The 25045-nt window shown below is 41.3% G+C and overlaps 1 protein-coding gene and 1 non-coding gene across 6 annotated transcripts in view; one reads left to right on the top strand and one right to left on the bottom strand.

The window, feature by feature from the left end:
- Positions 1-1581: 1581 nt before the first annotated feature.
- On the bottom strand, positions 1582-1663 carry TRNAS-UGA (transfer RNA serine (anticodon UGA)). Its single transcript has one exon. It is a non-coding gene; the product is annotated as a tRNA-Ser (tRNA).
- A 5624-nt stretch (positions 1664-7287) lies between these two features.
- The window catches only part of CTNNA3 (catenin alpha 3), a 427418-nt gene continuing 409660 nt past the window's right edge, over positions 7288-25045 (top strand). For 2 of the 5 annotated variants that reach the window (XM_064429664.1, XM_064429668.1), the window contains exons 1-3: positions 14712-14866; positions 18545-18651; positions 23419-23611. In XM_064429664.1, the coding sequence (XP_064285734.1) occupies positions 14842-14866; positions 18545-18651; positions 23419-23611 (325 nt within the window). In that variant the 5' untranslated portion in view covers positions 14712-14841. Of the gene's footprint in view, positions 7407-9996; positions 10143-14711; positions 14867-18544; positions 18652-23418; positions 23612-25045 lie in introns of those variants that run through there. The other 3 variants (XM_064429667.1, XM_064429665.1, XM_064429666.1) reach the window with 3 other exon arrangements.

Genomic DNA, 25045 nt, shown 5'->3' with positions numbered 1-25045 from the left:
CCAAGTGACACTGTAAGAGTTAGTTTGGATGATAAACACAGACAGTACATGACTTAAAATCTCAGACTGAGTAATACTGAATGATGGGTAAGGTCGTTTCTTGATTGTTTGTTTTCCTCTTTAAATGAGATTTTTAACAAAGGCAGTTTATATGTTCTATAATAGAAGCAAGTCTTCTGATTATTAAAAGAGATACTGTGTATCTTTAATTTCCTGAGCATGAACATTGCTATCTTACCTTCCCAGCAGGCTCATCTCTCAGGATATGAAAGTGTAAGCAGTGAGGCTGTTGTAAAGCTGATGAAATCACACAGCAGAAGATAAAGCCACTCGGTGGGCTGTAGGGCTGTGTCACCGCCAGACAGGCAGATGTTCTCGGGTGTTTGATGGCAGCCCGAGCACACGCTCCCTGCCGCTTCCTCAGCCCTGCTGTGGTGCTGGGGCCACGCGTGGGAGGAGGCTGACACACCTGGTGGTGAGAGCTCACATCTGGCCAGTCACAGGGTGGGGAGTGCTGCCCCGTTTTGTTTTTCCTGGTTATTAATGGCATAGTAACTTCTGCCGGTTTTTCCCCATCAATACCATACTATGTGAGTATGTGCATCATGCATGTGCAGAAGGTCATAAAAGGCAGGAAAAGAGGATTGAGGGGTCCCCCTCACTGGAGGTCCAGGAGGAATCACAGCAGCTTCCTTCAGGAAAGGCAAGGTTTGATGGAGCAAGTCCATTCCTTATACAGAAGCCTTCTGCTGACAAGATTTACTTTATTTTTGTTCTGTCCAGCTGTAGGACGTAGGGGCAGAACAATGGACCTTTGGGTGAATCAGAACGTTGTTTGTGTGTAAGCCATGGGATAATCCTGAGCTGGCACTGTCTGTCCTGTCTGCAGGGCCTGGACTGAGCTGTGCAAAGAGCACCGAACCCAGGGGCCCTTCTCTCACTCCATCGAGGGCTCTGGTCACTGCTTGCAACACCAGAACCTTGCTCTGGGACCTGCTGCTGCTTTGGCACTACTGTTCCTCCTGGCAGGGCCAGGGGAGGAGCACGTAGGCACGGCTGATGAGCTGCAGCAGGATAAATATCACAGGGCAACAAAGATGGTGGGGGGACTGGAGCATCTCTCATGAGGAAAGGCTGAGGGAGCTGTGCCTATTCAGTGTCACCAAGAGGTGACTGAGAGGGACCTCCTTAATGGGTACAAATACCCAAAAGGGCGTCAGGAAGGTGGAGCAGGCTCAGCTCGGTGGTGCCCAGCGATGGGACCAGAGGCAATGACCAGGAACTGTTGCACGGGAAGTGCTGCACAGGAGCTGCCTCCTGAACGTGCTTCCTTCCCGTGCAGTGACCCAGCACCGGAGCAGCTTGACTCGCCTCCCTCACGGGAGAGGTTCCCGAGCCGGCTGGATAGGGCCGGGCCGGTGCTCCGGGACCCCCGCAGCAGCAGTGATCGGCTGTGCGCCATTATCCCTGCTGATCGCTCTGGAGGCTGCAGCGGCCGTCAGAGGAAAGGAGCCGCGAGCAGTAAAACTCGCACACGACAGGGAACAAGGAAGGAACAAAAAAACGGAAGCCCCTCCGGGCCGCAGCGAGCAGGGTTCGAACCTGCGCGGGGAGACCCCATTGGATTTCAAGTCCAACGCCTTAACCACTCGGCCATCGCTGCTGATGCTGCTCCACTTGCCAGCCTGCAGCCTTATAGGGCGTTCCGCCCGCGGTAGGCCCCGCCCCGACCCCGCGCAGCCAATGAGCGCCGCCGGGCCCGGCCCCGCCCCCGCAGCAATGGCGGCCGCGGCTCGGCCGGCGCGGAGCGGGAGGAGCAAAGCCCGGGTCAGACCGCAGAGACCGAGTCCGCTCCTGCGAGGTAAACCCGAGTCTGACAGGGAGGAGGCAGCCAGGAACTGCAGGAGACAGCAGCCATTAGGTGTTGCATTAGCTTTCAGCGGCGTTAATGCTCTTCCTAGTTGTACTGTTTCAATTATTGCAAAATCTCGAAAGGTCTCTGTCATGCGACCTTTATATGTAATTTAATTCCCTGTAGATAATTTTTTTTATCTAGTAGTACAATGGAAATTAAATTTCATTTGACTTTCTACCTGTGTTGCAATGGGTAAAAATAATAATTTTTCCTGATTTTTAAGTTCTATACTCAGAGCTTTCGTTTCATTATTATAAGTAGCTGGAGTGATATTGGCGACATCCTGACTTTTTTTTTTTAATTGTTTATTTATTAATTTTCTTTAGACAGCAGCTGCTTTGTGCTCACGTGTAGGACTCGAGACCGAGTGTGCAGTTTCAGTTTGAGCTAATCCGGGCGCCGAGGGCTGTTGTGCACCCGTGAGCGGTGCCGAGGCAGCTCCTGCGGGTGAGTCCGGCTCCTGGCAGAGCTGCAGGGACCCCCAGCGTTCCCCGCGCAAGCTGCAGCCGGAGAGCGGGCCTTGAGGGGCCCATCCCTGCCAGGAGCAGCGACACAAGTGTCATGAATAAAAAGTTATCAATTTTTTTAAAGTCGCAAAGTTAAAAAAAGTTGAACAGATTGCTGTTAAATTGAAAGTTACCTGCATGTTGCAGCCACCTATTAAGGGTTCTCCTTCAATTACCTGTTAATGGTTGGTGATCAGCCATTGTCCCCCAGATGCTTGCCAGGGGTGACAGCAGAGCCCGCAGGCAGCAGGGGCACGGGAGTGACATCAGAGCTGGTATGCAGATGAGAATGCATTTCACCTGTAAGTTTCAGGAAAAAAACCCTAAAAGCAACGAGCCAGCATGGAATTAGGAGACCTAAGTGACGTCTAAGGACGAGGAACTTAACCCAGTATCTGCTAAGATCCTTTTACTTCTCACCTAACCTGAAAAGGTCTTAACTAGAAAGAGGGCCTGGAATGTTAGACCGAAAAAGCGGAATTTCTGACTCTCCCGTGAGGACGGAATCCCCAGCTCTGCCTGCAGACCAGCGGACACAGCTCCATCCTCCTCCTCCTCCTCCGTGCCACTCCTGGGAGCAGCCGCGGCGTGGGCGCGACCCGTCGGCTTCTCCCCACCTGAGCTGATTCTTCTTAATAAAGGCATTAAAAAGGAGAAAGATCTCCTGCCCCATTCATCTCAGGAGGGCTTAGGGACACATGCACAGTGCCACTGGAGTAGGTGTATTTTGAACATGAATTTATCTCCCCAAGGAATCTCAGAAGTTTTATTTCTTAATCGCTTAAAGGTAGCAATATCTTGACATGAGAATAAAACTCTGGTTTAGGTCTGTTATATAAAATAATGGTGCTAGGATAGAATTGCCTGTAGTTTTTCATGTTTATAATTTCTTCAAATAACAAGGACAGATACTGAAAAATCTTTAATAGCACATGGACAGATTAACCAACCAGTATCAAAAATACACAAGTGGATTCTTAAGAAATACAGGGACTAAGCCCCAAGCACTTCAATCCTTCAGGTTTCTTGTCTTAGTTGACCTTAAGTGCAATGTCAGTTTTGTAATGCTTGTTCCATCCCTTCTCCACCACTCGCTCTGTGGCCTTTTATTTAACCAGTCTCTATCAGCTTTACAAATTCAATAGTTTGAACATTTCTTCCTGTTAGAAGTCTATGATGCTTGCAACAGAAAACCAGAAAAAATAGGTTAGGTTCTGCCCAAGCTAACAAGTATTTACAGCAATGTCGGCAGAACAGCAACTTTGTGCTTATGTGTAACTTCAAATATTCCAGAGTAAATTTTACATCTCCCTTGAAGAATGTGAACGAAATAATGACTCCAACATAAATTGTGTTTTACAGCAGATAATGCTTGCACCACAAGACTACAGAATTTCCTGTTTTCTCCCTGAGGAAACACATAACAGTAGGAAAATTAATGCTGCATATTGAAGAGTATTTCTTCTGTATTCCTCCTGTTCTGTCTGTTAGTTTTGTAGATAATTTAACAAATCTGAAACCATACAGACAATGAAAATAAGGATTTACTGTGGAAAATTCCGTATGGCTAAAATTTCACATTCTGTGAATGCCTAAGAATGGATCTGGAGACAAGTTTCAGGGAGAGAATCAAAAGTGTCTTCATTCCTTTAGTTAGGACATGTCAAACTTTTCCTTCTTTATTTGCCAATAGTGACAAAATTAGTTGAGGTATAATGGCTGCTGGGCAGCTTCCATGGAATTAATTGGTATCCTGTGGTATTTTTTGTAAACATTATCCAGAAGAACAAGAAGAAATTTCTGCTGGTTAGGTAAACCAAAGTGTCCTAGTGCTGGTCCTTTCTGCCCAAGGATTTGAGGCTGCTGGCAGGGGAGCACTGAGAAAGTGGGGATGCTTCTGGCTGTTGAGTGGAGGCAAACTGAGCTGCAGCCTCCTGTGCCTCTGCTCACAGATGCGTGATCACCTCACTTACAGCAACATTTGAGATGAAGGCAGCAGGGCATCCGTCACCACAAGTGTGTGAATAAATGTGGACAGTTTGCTAATCCTGCTCACGCAGCTAAATATTAATTAAGGTGTCTAAACATCCGTGCATATGCAAAAAGAGGCACACAATTTTATCCCAAAGCTTTCATTTTACTATTCAAAATGTGGCTCTTGAAGTTGACAGACTGTAGAATCTGCTTTTGCCTCTAATCCTCTCAAATGCTCAGTAATAGATCATTTTTAGAAAAATGCTATTAGTTCTACTTAAATTTTAATGAAATTACAGGCTCAGTGTCACAAGATTATCAAATTATATCACTGAATGTTGTTGTAGGTGTCAATGCAGCCAAATGTTTTGTTGCATTCTTATTTTTAATAAATAATCTTAGCAAATTTGGGCATGTGTGTGCTACTGGATTGGAACCTTTTTCTTTAATACATCTTTACCAGATTTACTGGGTTTTAATCAAAAAGAATGTTCCTGTTTGCAACTGATTTATCCACACATCTCCTACATTTTTATGAAAACAGAAGGTAAATGGATATGCTTTCAAAATCCAACTACGCTGAATATCACAGGAAAGTGCTACTCTGGGCCAAAACCACCCTCATGGTAGGTTTATTAACGAGACTTGGCTTTCATAATGCATCTGCAGCACTATAAAGAGTAATATTTTTCCACCTCTGTGAAAGTAAAATAGGCTTCTGGATCCCATTCTCTATTGCTTGATTTTTGTCCCCATTCTGAGCATGGATGTTGGTATCGAGACCCTGATTTACTCACCTTTTGTATGCTTCAAATCTTAAATTACATGACTTTTTGTTTGATTTATTTTTCATTTAATCATTATTTTCCAGTTTGTTGGAGTTGTGATTAAAACCTGTTATTTTGCTGAGTTTTCCAGGCTATTTTCCATGTTGTCTCTACAGAGAGGAATAATGACATTGGGTAGTTCAAGCAGGTGCACCTTGTGTTAGTACCTCCAGATTAGCAGAAGCTTTAGAAATGAAATCAGATAGTGGTCAGTTATGAAAAAAACTGAAAAAAACTCCATCAGAAAATCTCCCTCTTGGTTAGTCACATTTATGCCTAAAATTTAAATCTGTTTATAATATTGGCTGGTTGGAACTGTCCTGGGTAAATTCCTATTATGCCTCAGAGACACATCACAGTAATAAACCTTCCCAATTCTTCAAAATCAAATTGTACATTTTGAATTGCAAGACCTTGAATGAAGGAAAGCTAAAACTCAGTAACAAATAGAATAAAACCAAATTTAACTATGCTTTAGAGGCAATTCCCATGGGTCTTCCAGCTCAACGTCCCATTTTTTCAAATCAAGCTACTGAAGATAGGTTATTTTGCTCTATTAAAGATGTACTAATTGTACCCCTCCTGTTAGCATTGTGCCTGTGCAGGAATCTGTGGTGTACAGCACTAGCACTCGTGGTTGAAAGTTTGATTTTTGTAGGTCTGTATTGCTGCTGGTTTCTGTCACTGATGGGCTGCATGTGGAAAAACACAATGATCATGTGCTTTTCTGAGTTGTCTGAGAACCTTGGGATCTTCAGGAATAATCCTTTTTAGCCTTTGGTTATTCTCACCTGAATAGCCTACATTTCCTACACAAGAAAAGTCTTCCTGGTGAAAATTCCAAAAGATAGTTTGAAGGAAAATCTGGAGCAGTGGAGGTCTTGAGATTTGTGTAAATCTCAAGAACTAAGTTTAGGAATTTCAGTCATTGCTGTTTCATTTCTGACAGTTATGGTGATATGATTAATTTTGCAATTTAAACTCCCAAACTACTAATTTCATACTGCATGGTTTCTGGGTGAGAATAAGTACTTTGTAAGCAGGCTGTTTTTCAAGAGTCAGCTCTTTAGATAAAATTATTTATTGTTTGTATAAAATTATGTCTTAGGGATTCAATATCATTCTGACATGGCTGATTAAATAATAATGTACAAATATGAAATCTATTAACTCAATGTTTCTACTAGAAGTAAACAGATGTCTAAACAACTGAAAATAGAAAGAAATTACTAATTACTGGGCTTACTTACAGATAATAACTGAAACCAAATGGAAAGTCAGAATATTGGAATGTGCCCTCTTAAAAAATAGATTAATTTCTGAACTGTTTCAAGTGAGAGCTAACATCAAAAGTTATTGCAGGAGTGTGAAATTTTGTTAAAGAATCTGATTATAAAGTTTTCTTTTGCCTAGCTGAACTGAAATAATTTTAGAAAATACGATGACATCTATGCTGGTGGGCAGAGGGTTGTGTCTGAGGTCCTGTGTTGGGTCAGGCAGTCTGTCCATGCCCTGCTGCCATTCTGGGGGTACATTCAGCCACTCACCAGTTTGGAATTTTTCATTTGCCTTCTGGGAATGAAATCCAGGTACATGAGATGCAGAAAGGTGAGTCGGCCAGGTTCCTTACCTGGATGATCGCTGACCAAGACTGGGATTGTCTTCACCTGACGCAGATACGAATACTGTATTTGATTTAAAATTTGCTTTGTTTTCATGGGTACCTTATTTGATTGATTAAGTTTTAAATGTGTTTGCCAGAAGTGCAGTGTCTCAATAGGTCTAGCTCTCATTCACAGCTGTGAAATCCTACCCGAAGTCTTACAGCAGAAGATAAAAAAGCAGAACTTCGGAGGGGCAATCATGGGAGGAGACTGGAACAACCTAGTACCTGGAAAACCAGTGTACGTCAGGAGGGAGGGCACGTGAACACTGACATGAAATGATTTCAAATCAACCCGAACAAACAGGCTTAGTGCACAGGTTCCCTCTGTGAGCTAAATACCCGGCACAGGGCGAAGGAAGAGCGGCGGGATCGTGCCCGCGGGGCAGGGGCAGGAGCAGGGACAGGGACAGAGGCAGGAGTACGGTGTGGCCCCTCCTCAGATCCGAGCCGTCCCGTCGAGTCAGATCCCGGACCTCTGTTCCGCCCCCTCAGCCTCAGGTCAGGACCTGTTCCCTCAGGTCAGACCCGTCCATCCCCTCGGATTCCCGCCCTTTTCCCCTCGGGTCAGACCCCGTCCATGCCCTCAGATTCCCGCCCTTTTCCCCTCAGGTCAGACCCTGTCCATCCCCTCAGATTCCCGCCCTTTTCCCTTCGGGTCAGCCCTGGCCTGGGTGTGTTGCCATGGCCGGCTCCAGAAGGAGGGAATGGCGCCTGTCCGGTGGGAGGGGAAGGGGCGAAGGGAAGTGGGAGCAAGGAGCTGGGCGTGTTGGAAAGGGGGTGTACCTGACTTCAGGATCTTGATGAGGCAGATGGTCCCTTCAGTGTAGAAACTGGGGAGGATTTCGGGCCAAAGAAGGATATGGATGTTCCCCCTTACTGAGGAGAGAATGTGGTTCAGAGAGGTGTTTCTGGATACTCTGGTGTACCCTGGACCTGGCTGCCTTTTGCTCAGAACTTTCAGCATTTCAGACTGACTTCTGTGGCATGAATGGTGTGAGCATGTCAGTAGGCAAAAATATATTTTACACAGGCGTTTTGGGAGGTCTCTTTTAGCATAGTGCTTTCGTCCATCTTGCCCGAAAATGAATGCAGTTGCCCGGGCTGCCCCATTTCTGGTGCAGTAGTGCAAACGCTCCTCTCTGCCTTGCCAGCAGCTGCCTCAGCAGCATATGAAAATGCGTTCAGAGTCTTTTGTAAGACGGTGCTTATTTTTATTGGGATGGCAAGAACCTTGTCCAAACCCTGCTAATTCTGACTGCTGCCATGAAGTTACCACAGCTTGTGAAGTAATCCCTCTTATTAAGGAATTTGAAGCAGGTGCCTCTGCAGTTGAGAGAGGTGTCCGAACATGGGTGTCCAGCACCATTTTAGACACTTTTGGCCTTTTAAAGCATCCCCACATCCAGCCCTTGAGTACATGGTTGAAGTCTGTGGGAGACCTGGGGTGTCTAAGAAGTTTTTCTGATGGATCCTACATTATATAAAATAGTTTTAGGTGTTTACCTTCAGCAGCTGAATCCCATTCCTCATTTGAGAACTCAAAATTATGGTTCAAAAAGCTTCAAATAAAATGAGCATTTTAAACACCTCTTATTAGTGAGTTTATTAAAACAAATAGGGTTGCTGTTCACCTCTAGAGTAATTTGCTTCATGAATAAAACACTGATGCAGTTACAAAGATCTGATTAGAAAAGTGTAATAGGGATCATTTACATAAATCCACTTGTCTATATTGACCTTTGCAGTGAAGTGAATTGTGTTTTTGTTCTTAACTGCTAAATAACATTCATGAAGTAACTCAGAGAGCTAAGAAATGCTGAGAAACACTAACTGCAGGTGATGAGATTTGTACTTGCATTGCATGATATAGTTTCAATACCGTACTTAGAAAATTAAATCTCACTCCAGCAGCTTTCTTAACTGTCTGTTATTGTTCATATCTTCTAAATTCATGAGTTGCAGGTGAGAAAAGAAGGATTTTTGTCAGGGTTTAAGCTTCAACTATGATCATGAGTGGAATGAATTATGAAAAAAATTGTCAGCTTAATATGGCAGTACCGCGTACATTTCTCCATAATAAATTATTATATAATCTAGAAAAGTCTGCTTAGTTTATATTAGTAATATTTGATGCTTTTGCATCCATAATGCTTTTTGCTGCATTCCTTCTCTGCATCTCTTAAGTGCAGAAGACACTTTTGAAATCAGTTGGCCCTTGCATGACAGGGCTTAAATGTGATTGATTTTTTCCCTGTTCCTTGCAACTGTTTCAGTACTGTCTCTCATTTATGTCCAAGGTGGTTTTGTTTTTGGTTTTTTTTTTTTTTTTGTTTGGTTTTTTTTCCCCCCTCCTCTCTTCTGTGTAGTCACAATAAGTGCTCCTTTCTTAGGTTTGGGTGTTTTTTCCCTCATTCCTTGTCCCCAGTGCTGTTAGGTAGTATCAAGTTACTTAACCTTGGGGCCATCTGTGCCTTTTTTACCTCTAAATCAACCACAAATAGCCAAACTGTTTTGGCTGAAATTTTCCAAAACGAAAATTCAGCCCGAGGTTGTACAAATGTTCAGACTGAATGATTTAAGGCCTCCAGTCTCTAGCAGAATAGATGCAAATATTGAGCAGCCTCTGCCTTTTGGGAGTTTTAGGAGGGTTTGTTCTGTGTGTGTTGTAAACTGCACTTCAGGGTACTGTAATTTACTCTGTTAGCAGATTAGCCAAATTTAACTCATATCCATTTTTTAAATGGCTGCCTCAGTGGAAAATCTTACAAATGGGGGAGTATCAGTCTGGAAGTGTGTTTTAAGTGTTTGTGAAGGTGAATGAAGGAGACGTGCATTGCACCTATACTTGAGTGTGGATTTACAGCAGTGGCCTTTGCTTTCCTTCTTCCCCTTTCCTTTCTTGCGTTCAGCCTAAACCTCATGGATTTTTGAGGCGGCTTTGCCATTGCCTTCCCTGGTGTCCGATGGAAGTTCTGGAACTCTGTGTCAAATCCGCTTTGCAAGGCTAGCAGTGGCCTTGGGTGTCTCTAGGTGGTCTTTCCAGTAGCAAGCTGTGAACTCGGTGAACTCGGGCACTACCATTCTGGGAGGAGTTCCAGCGGAGTGCTGCCCTCCCGTTTTGTTTCTTACCTCTGGGACTGACAGGCGAGCATTTGCAGCCTCGCTGTCGGTGCCCTGGAGTGCGGCTGCATCAGGTGCAGTTCTTCACAGAGCTGTTCCTAGGAGCGCCCTTCCTCGGAGCCTGCATTCAAAAGGTGAGATTGAACAAGAATGTAGGCAGTTTTCCTCTTAGGGGTGGAAGTACATGAAGCTACAAATGGAACTTGTAGCTGCTTGATAAAACAATCACTCCAAAAGTTAAAAAAAAAAAAAATGAAAAGGCTGGTTTTCTTAGCCAGCTTCCTAGAAAAAAAAAGAGGAACTTTTAAACATGATTTAAAAAAAAATTCTGAATATGAAAAAAAATCGTGAATATTTTAAATATTTTAATTGTCATGGTTTTACCACTTCAAGCCAGTAGCTGAAGTTGTGCAGTGTGTTTGCATATTTTCCAAATATGAGAAGCCATTTTGGAATATTGGAAGAGGAAGAACAAAGTGTTGTATGGATGCTATTCTTCTAAAAAGTTTAGCTTATCTCCTGGTACTTTGGTGGATGTTGCACCTAGTTGAAGCAAGGTTTGTGTAAATGTATATTTATCACACCTCAGTGTGAAAATAATGTGTTACTGCACAATTTTATACCATTAAAAAATTTGTTTATTATTAGAGAGGGCTAAAGGAGGGCTGTTATATTCAGTGTAACATTGTGCATGTTCCAAACCTGTATGTGCACACTTTTCTGTTAGGTAAAATTGAAGACAAGAGCTGTGTTCAGACCTAGTGAAGCCCCAGAGGTATCCAACAGCAAAAATGAGGCATTTAGGAGGAAACCATAATGAATTCTTACAGTTTTCTCCTGGTTCAAATCTGTTGATCAGTGTTGGGAAATTAATTCACCTTGGAACAAAGTTTGGTTGTTTTTTTTCTTTATGGCTGGTCTTCAGCCAGATGGTTTTGAGTTGAACTGTGGGCAGAGGTCAGAATGGGCTGGGATGTCCTTAGGCTTTATTTCTGAAGCAGTTTCACCAGAAGTGCTCTGTCAGCTCTGGAGGGGTTTCTGCTGAGCTGTGGTGTGATTTGAAACCGGTTGAAGGAGCTGATGAAGGAAATAGGGTGCTGTGCAGCAATGGGAACCCACTGGAAGGGTTAATGTGCATCCTGAGGTCTGTCCCTGTTTGCAGCCATGGCCTGGAGGGATTGTGGCTTTGCTTAAATACTGTTTTCTGTCCCTTTTCAATGGATTGTGCTTTTGTGTGTGCTAAGGGAGCTTGACAGCAGCCTAAGTGAGGCAGTTTCTAAGAATAATTTCTCTCTTATTTTCATGCATATCTCAGAGTCTATATCTATATCTCTATATCTATATCTGTATCTCTATCATCTATATCTATATCTCTATCTCTATCTCTATCTATATCTATATCTATATCTATATCTATATCTATATCTATATCTATATCTATCTATATCTATATCAGTCACATTTGCTACCTTTAATTTTGGGGTTGTTTTGAGCATGTCTGTAAGCAGTGGGGAAGAAGAATACTATTCTAGAATGCTAAAAACACCGTTTAGGTCACTAGACAAAACAAGTTATGCAAATATTTATATCGGTTAGAAAACAGTTACATAAAATGGTATGTGATGGTGAAGCCTCCTGGGGTAGGCCATGGGTAGGAAACAGCCACATCTGTTGGCAGAATCAGTAGCAGCTCTACAAAGAGAAGAAACCCTGGCTTTTTACCTCTTTGCAGTTGAGACACATTTTTAAGGCAAAACAGCAGAGTGTAATGTTATCATAGATAACTGTCAGAAAAAAAAAAGGGGGAAATGGGGAACTGTATTTAAAATAAATAAAATTTGAAATCTTCTAGTAGCACCTCATGGAATTTCTATTATTGTCTATTATTTTAATGAGTTGAAGAATATCCTATTTTTAGTGGAAGGTCAACTTGAACTTTATTTGAGCAGGGTCTCTGGTTCTGAACACAGATAGGAACACTTTAAATGTGATAACAAAAGGGAGGGCTTGGAGCCAGACCTCCTTAACCTATCATTAGGGGCTCAGATAGCCATCCATGTAAGAACTGTGTGCCACTTAAACAGAGAGGAGTCCTTGTTCTGAGCTCAAACTGCACACGGTGAAAATAGCACTGAGAGTCATGTGGAAGGATTTTGGGGTTTTACTTAAGAATTTTAAATAAGTCAAAAAAATAGTAATGATTTTTTAAAAAAATAAAATGCTGCCAACTGATGTCACAACACTTTCTTTTGTGTGTTGTTTTTGTGTTTGTTTTTTTTTTAAAGTAAATGCTTTTTCAGTTTCTTAAATATTAGAACTAGTTTTCAGACCAAAAACTGAAGTACCTGCAAAAATGTACATGGAAGAAATATTACAAACATTAGATTATTAAAGTATTTCTGGCCTAAGCAGAATTATTTTAATTCTGCTGTCACCCACAATGGTGCATATCCAGCGGAACTCCACTGTTGAGTGAAATTATTTAATTTACTGGTAGTGAGATACTGTCGGGTTCCCAAGTTTCCATGTTATGCTTCACTGGGAAGATGTTTCTTGCAGTGGCTGTAGGTTTAGGGCAATGACACATTTTTTGGATGGCTCTTGGTTGAGAAACAGTCCAGAGTGCCAGTACAAAGCCAAAGGCTGTGGAGCTGCTCAGGCTGTAGGATTCACACTTCTGCTGGAACATCTGGAATTTGTGGGTTGCAGCTGGCTGAAGTGTGTGCATTCACCAAAGGAAGAATTCTGATAGCATGTTTAAGGGAGATGATTTCTGACCTTCCTAGGAGTAAGCAATACCAGTATCAGGGAAACCCTTACATAGGAGTAAGGAATAGAGATGATGTTCTATAGATTTATAGTGTAAATTGTATCTGAAAATGTTTTACACTCCTCAGCCTGCTTTTTGGCCTCAATTAAAGAAAGTGTGGGCAAGGTGCTTCAGTGTTGTTATGGTTTTATTCCAGTGCTCTGCCATTTGCATTCTCTCTGATCTTGAGTAAATAATTTTTCCTCTGTGATTCTGTTTCCTTTTGTGATACTGGAACACAACCTCTACTTGAAACAGTGCTTTGATAGACAGTGTTTTTGTAGGAAAAGGAAACATGATTACTAAACAAGGAAAAGAGCTTGTTCTAAATGTTATAGACCTGGGAAAAATCTTAAATTTTCATCTCACTAGATATAAGGAAGTTTTCATGAGACAAGTTCATTGGGGTGTGATGCTTTATCCTACCTCAGAAGTTGTTTTTATTTTTTTTTCATAAACCTTAATTAAACCTTTTTAATGCCACTAGGTCAGTCATGAACCATTGCTTGCCATAGGGATTCTCCAATATCCATAAAGAACTAGGCTTATGCTCTTTTCCTGGTAGATTGGATGTAAGGTTTAATGTATCACATTATTTATGCTGAGGACTGTGCTCAAAAACTTGGTGGAAACCTTATGTTCTTGTGAATTTTAACTGCTCTTCAGGTGTGGGTTGAGAAAGTGCTCTAGGGGGATAGTAAACAGGCAGAATTGAAAGGAAATGCAAAAAGAAGTTTTCCTGGTTTTAATTTTTGGGACTAAGATTAAAAAAATCTTCTAGTTACTTCATTGCCAACCTACACCTAAATGCAAGTCTTGTTTAAATGAAGTGGCTTTCAGTGAATAAATGTTATTAATGGGTATGAATCTTGCCACCTTCTCCAGCTCTCTTTTTTGGTGTCTGTGCACTAATAGACATGTTTCTTGTTGCTAGTGGTAAGAAATGATGAAATCTGAGATGGTTATAGAGTAGCCTGACAGCTTTGTCTGGAAATTTAAATAATTCAGAAGGTGCTTTATAGACTTTACCTGGTGTTAAATGGGCCGGGTCCTTTCCCGGTTTGGAGACACTGCTCCATTCCAGAGCATGGTCTGGCCTATAGAGTACAAGAGGTCTCTCTGCAGTACAAGAGCAGGGACTTTTCTTTGCCTGAACTAGAAGATTTTAGCATCCTGAATATCTTATTTTGGGTGTCAGCTAGAGGATTAAAGGAGAATGCAGTAATTGTTTTTGTGGCTTCTGTGACATCTGATTTGCTGTACTGACTGTAGCAAAAAGGCTAACAAATTTTATTCTCAGAGTGCTGTTGTTAACAATTAATGAAGCTGTGTAGGAAATACTGAAATTAAGACCGAATAGTAAAAAAAATATATTATGTATTCTCAGCAATGTTTCATATATGGGAAATCCTCAGGTGCTCTGTCCATATATACCTTGGTAAAAAATACAAATCCTGACTACTTTGTTTTAACTTTTCTCCATTTTTTACAAGGCAATAGGCCTTTGCATTTTCTGAAACTGCTAGGATAATACATTGTGTGTCATTGTAGGATAACATACAATAGAAATAAAACAACAGAAAACAAATTTGATGCCAAGTTCCAGGGTGAGAGCTTTATGAATCCCTTTACTGTCCAGTTCAGGAGTCTGAGAGTGAGTCATTGCCTCCAGACTGAAGCTGGCATACAGTCAGAATGCATGGCAAAACAGTTGCTGTGCTGGAAATTCCAAGAATAATCACTGGAAATATAAGTAATTTCATGCTTGGTGTCATCTAATTGTTCAAACCCTTTTCAGCTCCAAACTTTCTTGCCAGGCTTATGCTCAACTGTGTATCTTTAAGGATGCCCATCCCCCTGCCAGCCCTCCATAGCCGCTGTGTCCTGTCCGTCATCCTGAAATACACTGGGAGCTTGTCAGGCCGTGCCTTGCAGATGCCTCAGGAGCTCATAGTGAGCCAGGGCAGTCGCACTGAAGTTCCTAACACAAGGAAATCACATACACAGTTGCTTTAGTGCTGCATATGGACCATATGTTTTCTAGCATAGGTGAGTGATGCACTGTTGGCTTTCTAACAATCTAGCAGGAAATGGATTCTAAAGTAAAGGATTTCTAATTTATGCAGAATGTCTTTGGCTCTGCTTTCTGACACTTATTAGTTTATGTCTGTATACAGTGTACTTAGAGATCTGAAAAAAAGCTGCAGGTGCTGTGTTCACGTTGCATTGCAGATGGATATAGACTTTGGCTGTTTTTCCAGGGTCTTTTTCTTATTACACCGAAAGACTCAATAGTTTTGACATCTGATTTAAAGACAAAATTTTCAATATCTTGAGGTTGGTAGCATTTGGTAGGAGTGTGCAGCTGGTTGGTTTTCTGGCTGGTCTGGGACACATCTGTGTCTTGTAACACATGCTTAACATCCTAAGTGTTGTAAGAGCTGCTGGTGTGCAGGGCTGAGATCGCCTCCTGTAAAGGTTAATCTAACTGAGTGTGAGGTTTTACAGCCTTTTACCAAAATATCTTACAGTTAGGGCCCCTGCTGTAGTTAGGGGGATGTTGTACTGGAGTAGACAAATGCATTTAACAAAAAAGAAAAAAAAAAGGAAGGTGGAATGTTGATTTTTATTTTGTTTCCTGAGGCAAACATCAGATTTTGTCCTCTTAATGAATATGATCTAGAAAGACAGAGGTGCACGTAGTAAGTGGAAATGCCAGAGAAAATCCCAGGATTTTCTTTACTGGCTGTTTATTTTTCTTTCTATCACCTCTTATCCTTGCCTTAGTTAAAAAGAAATAATTAAAGAACCCAATTTAAATATTGATTAGCCTATATGGTGTATAACAGTAAGGAGAGCCTGGTAAGCTAAAAACAGGTAATGAGATTATCAGAATAATTTAAGATTTTGTGGTTTTCGCTGCACTGGCTTGCCAAACTGTTTCTATCTTTTTAGAAACAAAAGGAAGTTTCAGGAAGCATTAGAATTGTACTTAAAAAATATTGCTGGAATCAGCAAGTGAGCCCTTAAGTGAGTTATTTATATCTTGGAATATAACTGAAACTTTCAGAGACAATAGTTTCCGCAATTGACTTTCAGCTGATGACTCGTTATGGGTCCGACTCAAGGCTAAAAGCTATTATTGGCTTAACTGGCTTTTGAACTCAGGGCTCAAGCAAAGAATAAAAATGCTGATGTTAGACCGTATGCTAAGGGTAAGAAACAAGCACACAAGCAAAACCCACAGAACAACCCAGAATAGTCATGATAATGGATTCACATTTTTTCTGACCTGCAAAAATGGGGTTGGATTTGTAATACTCTCCAAGTTTGAGAGTGCTCTGTGGTGGGATTCTGGAGCACTGTAGTCCTTTAGTAACAGGAATTGACCTTAATTACAACTACATATTTATCTGCCAAAATTTACAAAAGACCCGATGATTGCATGTAGCAGAGGAGATTGTGCTGTGAGAACGGAGAGCAAGCAGCAAAAATGTTCCATTTCTCCATTTTGAGGAAAGCAGGTGCTGACACCGTTCTGTCAAGGAGTTGAGGGGAAACCCCTGCAAGGTTTAAAGCAGAGTGTGTCTGCAGAATAACCCGAGTCAGCTCGTGGTTTCTTTAGGGCTCAGCGGGAGCACGAGGTGCCGTCCCCATCCGGTTTACTGTCCCCTGGAAACTGATGTACGTCTGACAGAAAAAAGTGCACAGCACAGTCCATACCATCTGTTTGCAACTGTGATGGATTTCAAGAAGTGCCCATATTTTGGGAGACTTGTGAAAATATCGAAGATAAGGGTTGGTAACCAGCACCATCATAAATATTATTTTTCCTAGTGAGATTAAAAAGCAGATTCATTGAAATATTGGCCAAAGATTTAGAAAACCAGTGAATTATAGGTGGCAGAAAAAGACCTGTGTGTGTAATGATGTGGTTTGATGCAATCCCGGTGAAGCTGGAGGACAGTATCTTGTTGAATTAAAAGGCTTTTTGAGTAAGGGGTGGGCACAAGGAGCGCAGCTGCGGAGCTCCTCTGCCGGGTGTTTTGGCCGCGGCCCCGGGCACGGCCAGGGCCGGCGCTGGGGCGGGCGGGCGCTCCAGCAGCGGCGCATTTGGGACTCGAGTGTGGAATGACAGGAGTCAGTGGCGTTCAGAGCGAGTTGTTAGTGTTGGACAGAAAGAGATCCGCTGGCAGTTCCAGTTTTGAGGCGCTCAAACTTTGTTTGCTTGGTGTTTGTTGAAAGTGTCTAAATGTTAAATGAGTAAAATACAGGCAGTTAGTTTGCTTTGACGTTTCTAGAGTTCTCTTTCCATTCATATCTGTGGAAGGAAAAGTGGTGTTTTTTTTTTTTTTCTGGTCAGTCTGATCTCAGGTTTCTTTTTTCTTTGTCTTTTGGCTCAGAATTAAAACTGAAAAATCATTCATTCGGTATGCTATTGCCGGGCTGGATGCAGCTGAATTTGTGGGAGCTTAGCTCTGCTGCTAGTATAGTTTGTAATTAAAGAAAAACTTGGCACTTGTGTAACCTTTAATAAGAATGGCAACCCCCTAAATTGCTTTGTACTTCAGTTCTTTAATTATTGATCATATTATCTTTGCTTGTAAGTGAAATGTGGCTAACTCTCTAGATCCATTTCTACACCACGTGCTACAGGATAAATAAAACACCTACTGTGTTTTATTAAATCAGTGCTAGGTTCACTGGAAGGTGACAATATATCTCTTCAGCCTGCACAATTGCAGTACCTTATTAATTCATTATACAGCAACAGTGGGTTGTAATAAGTCTTGCTTAAAAAGGACAGATATCCGTTATTTGTGTATTTGAAGTCTGTATTGGCTAAAAAGGCTTTGCCAAGCTGTGTTTTATAAGACGTTAAGTTACTGTAAAATTTAAAGTGTCTTTTATTTTGGGACAATAATCGCTTGCAATCCAGCTAAAGCAGTTATAATTCTTTGTTGACACACACACATTTCAGGCTAATGGCCTGAGCCATGGCCCAGTGAACTTGGTGAAAACTATTAATTCACATTTCTAGATTCTGCATCAAGTTCCTAATGAATGATTTATTCACTTTAAAGACATTACTTAGCTTTACTTCCACCTTATTGACTTCAGTAATAGGCTTTCTCAACTTAATCTGTCTTGACACTTAAAAAAATATTTGTTACTGCAGGGTATGCAATAACAAAATGTTTTGATTTTTCTGCTGTTAATTTCCAGAAATTTTAAGGAATGTTGTATATGATTTTTGTTCTTAAGGTGCTTATTATATAACCCCTGTAATTTGGCACGTGGAATACGATACAGGTATTGTGCACATAGCATTAATGTTTTTATTTTGTGACAAATTCAGTAATGGAATATTATGCTTTTGCTTTAAAGATCCTTTCTGAACTACTAGAGGACTTTTATTTAATGGTATTTTGATTCAATTATCCTTGTATTTTTTTAACATGTGGTCAATGTAGAAATCTCTGAGTGAACATAAGGAGTTATATGTAATGTAAGTCTATGATTCTACAGTTTATGTAAGTATCAGCGTATTTTTTTAATGATTTAGAAATGGGAAATTGGAGAAGTTAATTGTATTTTTTGAGATCAGACTCTGTTAGGAAACAAGTTTATACTCACATAGGCAGTCTCTGGGCTTTGACAGAAGGCAGTGAAGCTTGGAGTCATGGTTAATATTGGCTTATTGCACTTCTCTTGTTTTTTACCCAGGTGAGATGTCAACACAAGCGCCAAACATTAAACTGAAAATTGATCCTCGGAATCTGCAGATCCAGACATTTACAGTGGAGAAATTACTGGAACCACTGATAATTCAGGTATTTTAGAGTTGCAGAAAGTAAGCTGAATAACCACAGAGGGAAGAGAATAAGGCTGAAGAACTTTTGACTAAAGACATTATTCTGAAAGTCTCACCCACAGCTCTTCAGCACTTGCACTTTACTCTGGCTCAGGAGCTTTCTGGGGGTCTGCTTTCCAGGTTTGGTCATTCATTTTATCACTTCCAACTTTGCCACCCAGTCTGTCATAGTAAATGCTGCATGTTCTAGCTGGTCTCTTGCACAGTGTTATCTAGGAGATGCTTAAATGTAGAATACCCTGCAAATGGATTTCCAATGCATGAAATAAGTAATTCTTTAAAAATAAAGTTTTATTTTCCCCATTTGAAGCTTTGCCTCTCCCAATTTTTTTTGCCTTCCCTTACTCATTTTTCCTGTCTGGAAGGTTACTTTCCTCAGAAAGTAACCTTCTCTTTTCTATTATGACTTCATTTCCAGCTACTATTAACTGAGCTGCCTCTCTCTCATTTTGTCTGCCTTTCTTTATATATTTTTGCCTGGATGTGACTGATGGTTTAAAAACCGTCAGTTAACAGGCCAGTGGAAGTTGTCAAGGATATGTGGATGGGTTATAAAATTAGTTTCAAAGTAGTAAGAATAGATGTCTTGATAGACTGAATTAAAAATCCTCTCATAGACCGGTAGGTCAGACTGTGCTGAGGCAGCTGCAAGACTCTGGGTGTTTTTAGAGGAGATAAAGAAAAGTAAATTTTGGGTTGAGTTTTGCAGGATCAAAGAAACCTGACAAAACAAAGAAAGTGCAGTTCCAGAATAAAACAAAGAAACCATCTACGTTATGCATTTTCCCCCTTCTAGCTCTTCTCAACCATTGAAAAGCTTGAGGCTGTTCAAATTGGAAATGCTTTGGTTCTAAGAGAATATTTTGACTGTTTTTCCCTCTTTTAAGCTTAATGCTTTGCTTGTTTCACACCTGTGGAAGGAAAACTTCCAGCCAGTCATGCTAAGTGTTAGGGCAGTCATTAGATTAACAGCATCAATATAGATAAAAATAGAGGCAGAACCAGCCTGGGCAGTAACTAGGAAGTAGTTGTGGAAATAGCTGCAGATCACTTGCTGAGTTGACCCTCTTCCCCACAATGTGCAATTGGCAGTGGTGATGACTATGAAACTCTGAAAACAGTACAGCAGCTGTTTTGTGTAAAACCCTGTCTGAGTTGGGAATGTCTCCATCCTTGGAATAAAACACTGACTCTGAATTTCCCGGGGTGTTTCCCTCTGTCTGTGGCCTTTATTTTATTCCAGGTGTTTTGAGGATGTTAGTTGTGAAAGGAAGGCTTCTCAGTCTAGTTCTCAATCAGTGCATCTGGCACATCAGAAAAGGTAGTTGTCAAAGTTAGCATGGTCCAGCTGACACAACGTGTAGAAAAATCCCTGCATTTTGCAGTCCCTTGGATCACTGATGAAAAACAGGCAAGTTGAAAGGCTCGTATTCCCACCTGTCATCCACACCACAGACGTTTGCTCACAGGGAAAGCACACACTGTTGGTTTTAGTTCTACATGTGGTGAGTTTACCTTCTACGCACTGGGTGGGATTAGCTAGTGTTTAGTTGTATATAATGCAAATACTTTGGATTTGAAACAGTGGACAGGGGTTCTGCTGTTGTCATTAGATCAGAGTTCATGTCTTGTTTTTCCTAAGTGTCTAGGGATTGACATCGAGTTACACTGAACTATACTGTTGACAAAAAATAATGTTTTATGATTGATGCTCAAAAATATTTTTAATATTAAAGGTGAACCAAATATTATGATACTCAAGGTATCAAGACATTGCTTCCTGAACTACTGTACTATTAAGAGGTTGTCTCAAAGTGCTGCCAGTAACTGAATATAGCATTGGAAGAACTGCTTGAGTTTCCTAGAAACTTGGTATTTGGCATAACCATGACCCCACAAGAAGCCCCATCCCTTAAGCCTAATAACTAATGGCAATAACAGGTAACAATGGCATGATTCAGCTTTGTAAACGTGGTGGCCGTGGCCTGAAATGGCTTAGAAACTCCCTGTGCTGTTAGCATAACTGTGTTGCTCCTCCCAGAGCTAGGCTGGGGATCTGCTGTGCAGGGTAACAATGGCACACTGTATTAGTCTGTGGTTTAGTTCTTTCTGGGTAGGATTGTATAAAGTTTTTACATTCCTCATTGGGGTTCTGTGTTAGAGAATTCAGAGTAGTTTTTCTGTTTTCCATAATCTCTATGAGTAAAGAGCTATCTTAACAAATTTTGACTTGTATTTGAGATCAGCTGCCACCTCAGATATTTCCTGAGAGTGATGCTGAAGATGCAGGGTTCTACAGTCAAGAGTTTTCACCTGCCAGAATCGTAATTTTTTTTCATTTGTTTTATTTCCTTTCCTCCTCAACATATCAATGAACAGTTTGAATGGTATTTTACATTAAAAAATGCAGTAAAAATCTGCAAAGTAAGTATAACATATTATTTTCTAGTGAAATAGTGATTAAATACTTAAAAGTTAAAAACCCCCTTCTATTTGATAGATTATTTTGGACCGCTTCTAATTTTTGATGGTGTTCTATTATGTCTTTCTTATTGGAAGTATTAGCTTGTAATCTGTAACTCACTCTTAAAAATATGGACATTGAAATGGTCTTAAATGTTCTAAAACCGACATTAGAGGGTTTTTAAAAATAAAAGATGAAGATTTTTATTCCCAGTGCATTCTCTACCAGCTGGCTGATTTATGTGCAATAAATAATTCCATTTTCTTCCTTTGAGCCACAGTCAGAAAAATACCCAAGCCTACTTTAACAATCTGAGCCAGAGTTATTTATGTTACTCTCTCCCTTGTGACATGCCAAAGCAGTTGATGTCAAGTGGATGAGCCTTTTCCCCCCTCTAAATTGCATGAATGGTACAGGGGTCAGGGCTTTTATGTTTGTAGATGTGTTTATAGAAATGTTACCCGCAGGATATTTGTCAGTTACGTTTAGAAATAATGATTCATGGAAAGCACTCATGTGCATGAACTCATGGATGAGATCTCAAGGTGAGCTAAGGCACATGTAGCACTCTGCTACCCATGTTCTGGCAGAGGGAACAGGAGGATTAAAAAGGATCAGTGAACTTCACGAAAATAAGGTATGCTTTAAAATATCTGTACAACACTTAAGAAAAAAGTTTTTGGAGTCTTTCCATAGTGTTGCAGCTCAAGCAATGCCTTAGAGAATAGTCTTTCAGAAACATTCTGTTGGAGTGTGGAGGCTGTATTCAGATGATGAGGAATGTGGAGTGGGATGGTCTATAAAAACAAATTCTTTATGGGTGTTGAACTGCATTGGTAAAAATAAAATTTGGTCTAAGCTGCAGTAAATCTAAATTCTGGGCAAATTGATGTACAGTTTTAATGCTGAGAGAACCCTAAAGAATTTGGAGGTGTTGAGCTCTGGCCACGGGGATACCCCTTTGGTAAGGAGAGAAAGCATTCTGAAAGGTGTCTGTACTCATTTTGCGTATTTGTTCTGGGATACCTTGCAAGTCTTATGCTGGAAGTATGGGAAGACCCAGCACTTGTGGGGAGAGAGAGCCTGTGGGTGCTGGCTGACAGCAGCCGAGCACAAGGCAGGTGTGCCCAGCTGGCCAAGAGGCCAGTGGGAGCGGGCTTGTGTCAGAAATGGCATGGCCAGCAGGGCCAGTGGGAGCTGGCTTGTGTCAGAAATGGCATGGCCAGCAGGGCCAGTGGGAGCTGGCTTGTGTCAGAAATGGCATGGCCAGCAGGGCCAGTGGGAGCTGGCTTGTGTCAGAAATGGCATGGCCAGCAGGGCCAGTGGGAGCTGGCTTGTGTCAGAAATGGCATGGCCAGCAGGCCAGGGCAGTGATCGTGCAATGGTGAGGCCACACCTTGAGCCCTGTGCTCAGTTTTGGGCCCTTCCTGACGAGAAGGACATCGAGGTGCTGGAGCCTGTCCAGGGCAGGGCAGAGGAGCTGGGAAAGGGCTGGAGCACAGGTCTTAGGAGGAGCAGCTGAGGGAGCTGAGGGGGCTCAGTCTGGAGAAGAGGAGGCTCAGTCTGGAGAAGAGGAGGCTCCCTTCTGGCTCTCCACAACTCCCAGACAGGAGGCTGTGGCCGGGTGGGGTTGATCTCTTCTCCCAGGTAATAAGTGCTGGGAGAAGAGGAAATGGCCACAAGCTGCACCAAGGAAAGTTTAGATTGGATGTTGAGAAACATTCTTTCCCTGAAAGGAGAGTCCAGCATTGGAGCAGGCCGAGGGACACGGTGGAGTCACCCTCCCTGGAAGTATTCAGAAAGCACGTGGATGTGGTGTTTTTTGGGACATGGTTTAGTGGTTAGCGTGACAGCTGGACTCGATGCTTTTGGAGGTCTTCTACCATAATGGTTCCATGATTCCTGCCTTGCTGAAGCCTCCTCGGATAGCACTGGTATTTTTTTATTTTATTATGAGCAGGTTTTAAAACAAGCAGTGGCAGGAGTTGGCATCAGGGTTGATAGAACAGTGGCATTTCAGTTAACTTTGCTTTGATTCTACAGAAGGAAGAACACAAAGATGAGGCGTATTGAGTAAAATTGCATTAGATTGAATTCAGTACTTTTGCCCGTTCTTGATATTTATGCTGAGCTTGCCTGTCTCTAAAGTAGAGGGAATCTCTTTGCTTATTCATAATTATATATTTTTTTATTTTAATAACAATATAAATTCACTTGTAGAACTTAAACCATTTTTGTCTCTTTTGTTTCTTTTAAATGTAGGTTACAACATTAGTGAACTGTCCACAGAATCCTTCTAGTAAGAAAAAGGGTCGTTCCAAAAGAGCTCGTGTCTTGCTTGCTTCTGTGGAAGAAGCCACTTGGAATCTGCTGGACAAGGGAGAAAAAATTGCCAAGGAAGCAGTTGTGTTCAAAGAGGAACTTCATGCAGCACTCGCTGATGTGCGGAAAGAGAGTAAGTACATGGCAAACAATTCAGGCACCACGAGGAGCTGGTTTAACCATGCCTGGTGTCAAAGTGAAGCGAGGATATCTGTGGGAAATGTGTTGTGATATGCAAATGTCTGAACTTGAAGTTGTCTAATTATATATTCTATTATATATTCTGCAATACCACCTATAAGGAGGTAAAGTGTGCAAGCTAGGCCCCATTAGGAAAAAATACATATATCAGTGGAAGTTTTGTTGTTTGGATTTTTTTTTTCTTTTCATGAGGAGAGGATGCCTCTTGATCATTTCAGTGGCTGTAAAGCATGACTAAAAGTTAATGTATATTTTAACTTCTTGAAAATAATTGTTTACCTGAATCTCAGATTAAGGCCTCTTAAATCTTCCCTCTTTTGTGCACTAGTACGGATTTCATTTGGGGAGGTACAATAGTCCAGTGAGGAGGTATGTTTTGAGAGTAGGAGGAAGATGGATCCTTTAACCTACCATAAGTCATCCCCTCCTGATAGAGCAGCTCCTCTCAGGTGAGTTGTATCATATTCTGTGTCCTCCTGACTTAATCTCTCAATTTTGAACCTGATTCCCAGGACTAGGCTAGTTTTTGTGATCTGCAGAGAATGTTGTAGCCATTTTCTTGCAGGCTCTTTGTTGTTTTCTTGAGTTTTACTTTCCCCCATGGAAACTGGGAATATTTGGATGAGAACAAAGGCCCTGATTCACATGACCAACATCCTAAATGTGTTCCTGTAGAAATCCAAAGTTAAAGTTAGTTTATGTTTTAATTATATCGTCCTCCCCTTAGTAAAGATGGAGCTTAATCAGGTTTTTCTTTAAATTTACTTTATTTGTTCATCTTGCACATGCAGCTGGGGTGGTTTCTGAGTCTCTGCTGCTGTTCAGGGCAGTGATTACTTGCTTTTGGCTTTCTGTGAATCTAGAGATAGCTGGGGTTTAGAGTTTGATCTATGCATATGGTGTCTGAGATACCTTAAGGTCCTTTGTGATTAAAAGCGTTATGACCACAAGTATCACTGTTATTTGTCACACTGAGCAGCTGAGGCTCTTGCAAAATCATTCATTTTGGAGTACTCTTAAAATGTTAGCCCATCCATTACAGGCTGATAACACAAGGTAAGAATAAAATACATAGTTTTATATTGATTTTTATACATAGAGAAATTGAAAATGTGAAATATTTTTTTATTACTTATTGATTCTCAGCCGAGACCAGAGGTAACTACAAAAATAAATAATACATAAAGGTAGATTATATATACCTCGTACATTTTAAGAGAAAGTTAAGTCCATGTTATCACCTATCATTATGCAATGATGAAGTGAGTGCTTGCAGCTGATCTCCCTTCAAGGATTTGCCAAACTGCACAGGTTAGTTTTAAGAAATTGTTGAAACAATTGTAAAAAAGGTAGAAGTTTCTTAATT

Source organism: Passer domesticus, chromosome 8, assembly GCF_036417665.1.
Source record: "Passer domesticus isolate bPasDom1 chromosome 8, bPasDom1.hap1, whole genome shotgun sequence".
NCBI classification, from domain to species: domain Eukaryota; kingdom Metazoa; phylum Chordata; class Aves; order Passeriformes; family Passeridae; genus Passer; species Passer domesticus.
The sequence above is the reverse complement of the archived record's forward strand: the minus strand, read 5'-3'. Positions and strand labels throughout refer to the sequence as shown.